Source organism: Nyctibius grandis (assembly GCF_013368605.1).
Source record: "Nyctibius grandis isolate bNycGra1 chromosome 34 unlocalized genomic scaffold, bNycGra1.pri SUPER_34_unloc_1, whole genome shotgun sequence".
Taxonomy (NCBI): domain Eukaryota; kingdom Metazoa; phylum Chordata; class Aves; order Nyctibiiformes; family Nyctibiidae; genus Nyctibius; species Nyctibius grandis.
In genome coordinates this window covers 360,298-370,393 of record NW_027167468.1, presented here as the reverse complement: position 1 = coordinate 370,393, position 10,096 = coordinate 360,298, and the positions used below count along the sequence as shown (strand labels likewise).

General features: G+C 51.1%; 1 protein-coding gene across 1 annotated transcript; it reads right to left on the bottom strand.

Moving 5' to 3' along the window:
- Positions 1-4,872: 4,872 nt before the first annotated feature.
- LOC137676996 (olfactory receptor 14C36-like) lies at positions 4,873-5,823 on the bottom strand. Its single transcript, XM_068424188.1, has one exon. The coding sequence runs from the start codon at positions 5,821-5,823 to the stop codon at positions 4,873-4,875; it is 951 nt and encodes a 316-aa protein (XP_068280289.1).
- Positions 5,824-10,096: the final 4,273 nt, after the last annotated feature.

Here is a 10,096-nt window from a genome sequence, read left to right as displayed (position 1 = left end):
GGAAGTCATGCTTAACCAACTTGATAGCCTTTCATGAGGATGTAACCCGGTGGATAGATGATGGTAAAGCTGTGGATGTGGTCTATCTCGATTTCAGTAAAGCGTTTGACACGGTCTCCCACAGCATCCTCGCAGCTAAACTGAGGAAGTGTGGTCTGGATGATCGTGTGGTGAGGTGGATTGTGAACTGGCTGAAGGAAAGAAGCCAGAGAGTGGTGGTCAATGGGACAGAGTCCAGTTGGAGGCCTGTGTCTAGCGGAGTCCCTCAAGGGTCAGTACTGGGACCAGTTCTATTCAGTATATTCATTAGTGACTTGGATGAGGGAATAGAGTGCACTGTCAGCAAGTTCGCTGATGACACCAAACTGGGAGGAGTGGCTGACGCACCGGAAGGCTGCGCAGCCATTCAGAGGGACCTGGACAGGCTGGAGAGTTGGGCGGGGAGAAATTTAATGAAATATAACAAGGGCAAGTGTAGAGTCCTGCATCTGGACAAGAACAACCCCATGTACCAGTACAATTTGGGGACAGACCTGTTGGAGAGCAGCGTAGGGGAAAGGGACCTGGGGGTCCTAGTGGACAACAGGATGACCATGAGCCAGCAGTGTGCCCTTATGGCCAAGAAGGCCAATGGCATCCTGGGGTGTATTAGAAGGGGTGTGGTTAGCAGGTCAAGAGAGGTTCTCCTCCCCCTCTACTCTGCCCTGGTGAGGCTGCATCTGGAGTATTGTGTCCAGTTCTGGGCCCCTCACTTCAAGAAGGACACGGAACTGCTAGAGAGAGTCCAGTGCAGAGCCACGAAGATGATTAAGGGAGTGGAACATCTCCCTTATGAGGAGAGGCTGAGGGAGCTGGGTCTCTTTAGCTTGGAGAAGAGGAGACTGAGGGGTGACCTCATTAATGTTTATAAATATGTAAAGGGCAAGTGTCATGAGGAAGGAGCCAGGCTCTTCTCAGTGACATCCCTTGACAGGACAAGGGGCAATGGGTGCAAGCTGGAACACAGGAGGTTCCACATAAATATGAGGAAAAACTTCTTTACGGTGAGGGTGACTGAACACTGGAACAGGCTGCCCAGAGAGGTTGTGGAGTCTCCTTCTCTGGAGACATTCAAAACCCGCCTGGACGCGTTCCTGTGTGATATGGTCTAGGCAATCCTGCTCCGGCAGGGGGATTGGACTAGATGATCTTTCGAGGTCCCTTCCAATCCCTAACATTCTGTGTGATTCTGTGTCTGTCTGTGTGATATCAACTAACGTGAAACAGGAAAAAAGAAAACAGCAAAAAATTATTTTCTTCTATTTGTTTAGTAATAAAATATTTTCACTTTGACTACACTCCTGAAACCTCTCTAGTTAACCACATCACAATTGAAGACTTAAAGGAAAATTATTCCCAGAGTCTTGGCTTGTTATGGTGTTTTGAATGTTAGTGAGCCCTCTGGTACTGAATTCCTGAACTGAAGATCATGAGAGATAGAACAAGCCTCTGGAGAAGTAAAATTCAGCAAGCCCCACTGAGGACCATCACTGAGAAGAGACCATGTAGGGAATGACCAGACAAGGAGACTATCCCTGGGGCTGCTGAAGCAGGAAGTCAGAGGAACCGGTGACAGATTGAAAATCCAATGTGGAATGTGGCTGTGAAAGCCCTTAATGTGTTTTGCCAAGCAGGACAGCCGAGCCCTGGCCCCCATCCCCTGGGAATGGGGATCTGTTGCCTCACAGGATGCTCATGGCTCTTCTGGGGAGCAGTGTGATGTGGAGGTGTGGAATGTTGAGTGCAGGACAGAAATAGGACACCTGCCAGGCTCTATGTGGGGGTGGGTGAGGAGGCCACAAGGCCCTGCGGCTGTAAGGAACTGGTATCTTCTCATGGGCCTCGGTGGAAGGGAGAGCAGCCATAGCCAAGAGGACAAAGACCACATATCTGTTGGCAGGGGGTGGTCCCAGATACACCAAGGCCCTTGGTCATCCCCACTGCAGGCTGTCTACATTGTCCTATGCCTCTACTTGTTTCCTTGCAGACTTTAGCTGCTGCCCTGTTTCCCCACCTCGCTCTGACGCTGGGATCTCCCAAGCTTTACTCATGTCCCTCTGTCCTCACTCACTGTTGCTTCAAATAAAAAGCTGTGGTTACCTGAGGAATAGCCAGTGTCTGTGAGTTTCACCACAACTGCCTTCTTCCAACACCCTGCTCATGCTCCTGGAGCACCCAAGATGTCACAGACATAGACTTGCCTGAATCTGCTATTTCTCTCCATATTTCAGCCCTGAAATGCATGTCCTCCTCCTGCTGCCTCAAAAAATCAAACTGAACGTATTTCACTTCAGCATGATACCCCGCCTCCCCCTCTAATTCAAGCCTTCTTCCTGCCTTTAACACAATGACTGCTACACACACACACCAGTCTCTCCCTCAACTCCCATGTGTATCATCACAAGTCCTTCCCACTTCCCCAGCAGTTATGGAACCTCAGTCCAGGAGGTCAGTGCAATTTCCAGGCTAAGGGATGTTTCCTGAGGCCCATCCAACTGTCAAGAGTGAAGGAGGGGAAGAGAGTAAGCTCAGCTCATGGGGCTTGACTGAGCACGGCCTCCCCCAGCATTGGGCGTTTGCATCTCCTAGCCTGAGGCAAGCACACAAGATGGAAACATCTGCATGTTCCCTGATATATGCAAGGGCCTTCAACCCTGACATACTCCCACAACACACTTATTCCTCCTGGATGGCAAGAAACCACCATGGCTGAGTCAAGACCTGCTGGTCAAAGGTCAAGAAGGAAATGCACAGGCAGTGGAAGCAGGGACAGGTATCCTGGGAAGAGGTACAGGGTCGCTGCCTGGTTGTGTAGGGCTGGGTCAGGAAGGCCAAGGTGTGGCTGCAGCTGAACTTGGCAAGGGACACAAAGAATAATAAGAAGGGCTGCTATAGGTGTGTCAGCCAGAAAAGGAAGGTCAAAGAAAGTGTACCCCCCATGATAAACAAGACTGGCAAACTGGTAACAGACGAGGAGAAAGCTGAGCTACTCAAAAATATTTTTGCCTCAGTCTTCACTGGCAACCTCTCTTCCCACAACTCTCGAGTGGATGGACCACAAGGCAGGGACTGGGGGAGTAAATTCCCTCTAACTGTAAGAGATCAGGTCCATGAGCACCTGAGGAACTTGAACTTACATAAGTCTATGGGACCTGAGGTGATGCATGCCACAGTCCTGAGGGAACTGGCTGATGTATTTGCCAAGACACTCTCCATGATATTTGAAAGCCACGGCAGTCAGGTGAAGCCCCTGGTGACTGGAAAAAGGGAAGCACTGCACCCATCTTTAAAAAGGCTAGAAAGGAGGACCCTGGGACCTACCGACCTGTCAGCCTCACCTCTGTGCCTGGGAAGATCATGGAACAGATCCTCCTAGAAGCTATGCTAAGGCACATGTGGGACAGGGAGCTAAGTCGAGACAGCCAGCATGGCTTCACCAAGGGCAAGTCCTGCCTGACCAACCTATGGAGAGACAACATCAGTGGACAAGGGAAGAGCCACAGATGTCATCTGTCTGGACTTCTCTAAGGCCTTTGACACAGTCCCTCACAACATCCTTCTCTCTGACTTGGAGAGGTACGGATTTGATGGGTGGACTGTTTGGTGAATGAGGAATTCGCTGGGTGGTCGCATCCAGAGGGTAGTGGTCAACGGCTTAATGGCCAGATGGAGATCAGTGAGAAGTGGTGTCCTGATTAATACCTTTATCAATGACACAGACAGTGGGATCAAGTACGCCTTCAGCACGTTTGCAGATGATGCCAAGCTGAGTGGTGCAGTTGACACGCGTGAGGGATGGGATGCCATCCAGAGGGACTTGGACAAGCTTGAGAAGTGGACGCATGTGAACGTCATGAGGTTCAATAAGGCCAAGTGCAAGGTCCTGCATGTGGGTCAGGGAAACCTCCTGTATCAATACAGGCTGGAGGATGACAGGATTGAGAGCAGCCCTGAGGAGAAGGACTTGGGGGTACTGGTGGATGAAAAGCTGGACATGAGCCGCCACTCAGCTATCTGCTGGTCTTTGTAGTGCTAATTATCTGCAAGCAAGGTGTGATTTATTGTCCTCCCCCACATCTGCTGTAAGATAAGCACATTGCCTAACTCACTTCCTTGCTCCTTTAATTTATCATTAAGAATTCGACACAATAAGCCTGGTTATTTTCACAGTATGTTCTGGTATGTCCATATTTTTTTCCTTGCAGATACTGGTATTTAGCACATTCCATTTGGGTGACTCCACCTTGGGTGATCTCTGACTTAGTGGAGCTTCAATCACCCCTTACCCCAGGCACACACTGTTCCCATAATACTACAAGGCTCTCCAGGAAGCTCCAGATTACCTTCCTGGAGAATTTCTTCCGCACTGGCATATCTGAGAATGCCCCGGGTATGCACCTCACAGACCATTCACCATCTCCATGGTCACCACACACCCCTGTGTTACTCCAAAATCCAACCCTTGGTCGCTTAACAGCTACCATCAGGACCACGAGCTTTTCTCTTCCAATTCGAAGGAGAAATAGGCCCTTTCTGGCTGAAATTCCTTGAGCTTGTTGTTAAAATCAGCTTTGAAATAAGAGCCCAAACATCAGCCACTGGGGGTGATCCCATTTTATTTCAGAGATGCAATGAGAGTGTCAACTCTGTCCTAGTGAAAGACACACTTTTATGTCAGCCCCAGGTTAGTCACAGCAGGTTTATTCCTCAAAACAAGTAAGATGGATTCAGACATTTATGTAGGAAAATAATAAAGATGAATAATACAGAAAATGTTAAAAAAATTATAAAATGGCAAACTAAGGACAGGCCTGCAATGGGGCACCATGGGAGTCATTCCTGAAGAGTGAGGGAAAATTTACCAGTATTGAGAACTATCCCTGAAATAACTTTCCTGATGGACTCCTTCAGCTCCTGGTTCCTCATGCTGTAGATGAGGGGGTTCACTGCTGGAGGCACCACCGAGTACAGAACTGCCATCACCAGATCCAGGGATCGGGAGGACATGGAGAGGGGCTTCAAGTAGGTAAATGTGCCAGTGCTTATAAACAAGGAGACCACAGCCAGGTGAGGGAGGCACGTGGAAAAGGCTTTGTGCCGTCCCTGCTCAGAGGGCATCCTCAGCACGGCCCTGAAGATCTGCACGTAAGACAGCAAAATGAAAACAAAACACCACCAAAATACAGAAGTACTAAACATGACAAGCCCAACTTCCCTGAGGTAGGCATCTGAGCAGGAGAGCTTGAGTAACTGGGGGATTTCACAGAAGAACTGGTCCAGGGCATTGCCTCGGCAGAGAGGTATGGGAAATGTATTGGCAGTGTGCAGCACAGCAGTGAGAAACCCACTTGCCCAGGCAGCTGCTGCCATGTGGACACAAGCTCTGCTGCTCATCAGGGTCCCATAGTGCAGGGGTTTGCAGATGGCCACGTAGCGGTCGTAGGACATGAGTGCGAGAAGAAAAAGTTCTGCTGACATCAAGAACACAAAGAAAAATACCTGGGCAGCACATCCTGCATAGGAAATGATCCTGGTGTCCCAGAGGGAATTGGCCATGGATTTGGGGAGAGTGGTGGAGATGAAGCCAAGGTCAAGAATGGAGAGATTAAGGAGGAAGAAGTACATGGGAGTTTGGAGGTGGTGGTTGCAGGCTACAGCAGTGATGATGAAGCCATTTCCCAGGAGGGCAGCCAGGTAGATGCCCAGGAAGAGCAAGAGCTGCAGCTCCCACGTGTCTGCAAACGCCAGGAGAAGGAACTGGGTGATGGAGCTGCCATTGGACATTTAGTGTGTCTAGGCATGGGGACCTGTCCAAGGGGGAAAAGACAGTGACCGTTTAAGGGGGACTTCTCTCAGGAAAAACACATGCCATTTCTCACAGAAAAACCCCTCCCTGAGCTGAATGAGGAATGTATCAGCTCATTCTCCATTACTACCAACTGAATGATGTGGTTCATCACAGCTTAAAGGGCAGCTTGGGCACCTAGTTTCCATCAAGATACCTCTGGGGCAGGACCCCCAGAGTCAGTGTCAGAACAAAACCTGACCCACTACCCCACCCCAACCCCAGAGAGCAAGAGCAGCGTGGACAGGTGGAGAAACAGGGAAGAACACTGCAATGATCCATAAAAAATTAAGCAAGGACACAAAGGCAGTTGGGCATGCTGTTAAGCCTTCTCCTTACCCAGCTGTGCTCGCTGTCGCTCAGATGATGACACTGTAGGGCAAGTGCTTTTAGTATCATTTTTGTGGACCACATTCCAGGAACCCTTCACCTGGAGGTCCAGCTGCCGAGGTGGTGACTCATGACCTGGACCCCATGGCTTTAGGGCCAGAGGCTCTGCTGGGTAGGAGAGGAGACCGGGTGTTGCACTGGGAAACGTGTCTGTGCTGCAGGGGATGGCAGGGAGGTACCAGCATTTCTGATAGCAGGTCCCCCTCACTCTCTGCCCACGTCTGTGAAGCCTGGAGCTGTGTGATCAGCTCTGCCCTGCAAACACCTCCTGGCAGCCAGGCACTGCCCAGGGGCATCTCTGTGTCTGCAAAGACTATGGAGCAGCTCAGACAAGAGCTAACAAGATTTGGGGTCTCAGTGCCTTCTCCAAAGCAGAGAACTAAATTTCCATCTCCCACTACCCACCCAGACAACCAGGAGTGGAAAAACTCAAAGCACAGAATCCTTCCCTATCAGATAAATGCTGCCTCAATGTCCTTCAGAAGGAGTCTCCTCAAATGTCCTCAGAGTGATCTGGAGTGGTGAGCAGCCCTCACTTATGCAGTTCCCTCTCAACAGCAGAAGCACCCTGCCCTGCCCTGCCTGGGGTCACTCCTTCTCCCCACAGCTTCTCCCCACAGTGCCATTGGCAGTTCCCAGGCAGGCTGAGTGCTGACCCTGGCAGGCAGTAGAGTCCCTGCCCCAGCACACAGCCCCATGGGGCACAGAGACCCTGCTCAGAAGAACAACCCTGGGAACCCCTGCCTGCACACCCAGCTTCACACCCCTGCAGCTGCAAGAAGGCATCTGTCATGCCCTGTCTTTCTGACTGCGCAGCAGGGAATCCCTGCTGAGGAGCACATCCTTCTCCTCCCCACCAACCATGGGATGTGCCAGCTCTGGAAGGTAATTGCAGGATACTCATCTGTGCTGCCCCTCAGCCAGAGACTTACTGTGTTAAGGGCTGTGAAGATTTCTCCCACAGTGAGCTCTCAGTTGTCTTCCAATCCCAGACAGACTTTAACTCCTCTCTGCCTCATTCATCTCTCCTTGGTGCCTGCAGGCAGTTCCCTCAGCCCTGCTGTGCTTTGCAGAGGAGCTGCTCCTGGGCAGAGCTGTCTCTCTGCAGTGCTGCCCACTTGCTGTTATCTCCCTTCATCCCAGGAGCCCAGCCCAGCTCAGCAGTAGAGGACTCGCTAAGGTGGCACTTTCTCCGCTCCCTCAGGGATCCCTCCAGGTGTCCCTGGGGCTCCAAGGGCTGACAGCTCCTGAAAGGCAGCAGGCTCCCTCCAGGGGAACGTGTTTTGATGTCAGCTCAAGTAATCATGGACAATGCCTCACTAAACCACAGAGAGAGACCGATTCCAGCAGCATGGTTTGTCCTGCCAGAGCATGGTTGTCTGCAGGAGTTGTAACTGTTCCCCTCTGGACACTTCCATTCCTGTACCATAACAAAAAGACACACAGAGAGGGAAAGGGAGGGGTTGGATTCCCCTGTGCAAAGCAGGGATTCAGCTGAGGCAATGGAGGAATTGCCTCTCAATCTGGAAGTCCTCAGGCTGAAGTGTGACCCAGCTTCCCTCAGGCACCCCCCACACCCAACGGAATCCTCCTGGTTCAGGTCAGGAGTGCATAAAAGAGTTGCCTGCACATGAGCTCCTGCTCTGAGCCCCTTGTCTTTGTTCAGTGGGGACTCAGGTGCTCACACACAGACACTTGGTGATGACTGAGGTGTCAGGGGTGGTCCAAGACATGGGCAAGTGTTTGCAAGCTCTGATGGAACATCTCTGAGAATACCCATGTTCTTCCTGAGCATCAGCTGAGGGCCAGAGGGGGAGGGGGAATGTCCTTTTCCACCCACAATGACACCAGCCACCTACATGCCCATGTCAAATATCTCCCTGGAGCTTGCAGAGTGATTGAGCTGAGCACATGGCGGACTGCCCCAGACGGAGACCCAGGTCTCTCTCTATCCACTGTAGTCGCTAGAGCTCCAGTCACTGCAAAGCTAAGTCATCTCCACATCCCTCTACTGAATCCATCAGGGCTCTCATTTGAATGGCATTTAAAAAGCTTCTAGTGCCATGCCAGGTGCCTGGGGTGCCAAACACAACTGCACTCAGCAGGCAAACACCGCACAGGACCTCCAGAAAAGCTGTGCCCTCTTGGAGCTGGGGTGGGGCAGACAGCCCAGGGCCCCCCAGATGGATGTGGTACCTGTGTGCCGCCTGAACACCAACACCATGCCATAGATGCAAGGTCTGTCCCATCTACACCCAGGGGCACTGCAGCACTGGGAGGCAGATCACACCAGGATGCCCTCCCCTGTACCTGGGCTCTCAGCCCTTGGCCGGTCTCTCTCTGAATCTCTGCTCACCTGCCTGATGAGATGAAGAGGGAAGATGACAATAATGTTCACAGTGTGGCTGGATCAAAGGCTATCCACCCCCAAAGACTTTCTCTGCAGTACCTGGTCTTTCTTGGAAGTTTTCTTGCGAGCCCCGCAGCTCTGCAGAGTTTCTGCAGAGTCACCAAACCCCTCTCTGGGTGATGTGTCATTGCCCAGCCCTGTTTCTCTGGCCTTGGAGACAGCAGGGTTTGCTCTCATTTTGGGCACCTCATTAGGTTGCCATCTGCCAATCACTCCAGCGTGTCTGTGTCCTGAAGCAAAGCCTTTGCATGTGTGGGGTTCTGAGCCCTTGTTACCATGTTCCCCTGCACCAGGTTGGTGCCACAGCTGAGCTGCTGCAGCCCAAAGGTGCACAGTCAGGAGGAGCAGGAGAACAGCCAGGAGGTGCTGGAGCCTCCCAGAAGTGTGCCATTTTGGATTTAAATGAAATGTGGTGGGACAGCTTGCTCACCTGGGGTGCTGCAATGGAGGGAGACAGGCTGTGCCAGAGAGAGGGGCAGGGAGGATGAGGAAGGGGGATGCTCCCTGTGTGAAGGGGCAGGTCAGAGGTAAAGAGCTCCTCTATGGGATGGACAGTAGGTAAAATTAGCTTTGTCACTGAGGATTAGAGGAGCCAGCAAGGGTTTCTGGTGGATTGACCTTGGCTGTCTGCCAGGTGCCCACCAAGCTGCTCTATCGCTCCCCCTCCTCAACTGGACAAAGGAGAAAATATGACTCAACGCTCATCAGTTGAGATAAGGACAAGGAGATGACTAATCAGTAACTGCCAATTAAACATAATAGAATAATGACAAATAAAACCAATTCTAAAACCACCTTACCCCCACCCGGCCCTTCTTCTCAGGCCCAGCCTCACTCCTGACTGCTTTACCTCCTACCCCTACGCAGCACAGAGGGATGGGCAATTGTCCTGGTTTCGTGGGGATAAAATTTACAGAATCACTTTTCTGTTACATTTTGTTTCAGTTCGTGGCCAGCTGTGGGATGGTGATCAAGGCCATGAGCAGTTAAATCCAGGGCAGGTGACCCAGGCTGGCCCACAGGTGTATTCTATAACATTAATGTTGCATTCACAATAAAAGGGAAAGCTTGCTGAGTGAGGGTTTTTTTTTCTCTCTTCTCCTTTTCTTCTCCACAGTTACTATCCCTGGAAGGACTTGCCACCACTCTATGAGCTATGTATAATTTTGTGTCTTTTGTATTAATATTGGTTTCTTATTTCATTAAATCTGTTTAAATTTCAACCCACGAGTGTCCCTCCTTTTCCCAATTCCTTTTCTCAGTTGAGGAGGGGAGATTGGGTGATAGAACAACTGGTTATTGCTTAGCCCTGGGTGTGGGATAAACTGAGACAGGAATGCAGGTTGCAGTCAGTTGGTAATGCTTCACTGCTGCTGCTCCTTCCTCCTCATGCTCCAGGGTGGGGTCCCTCC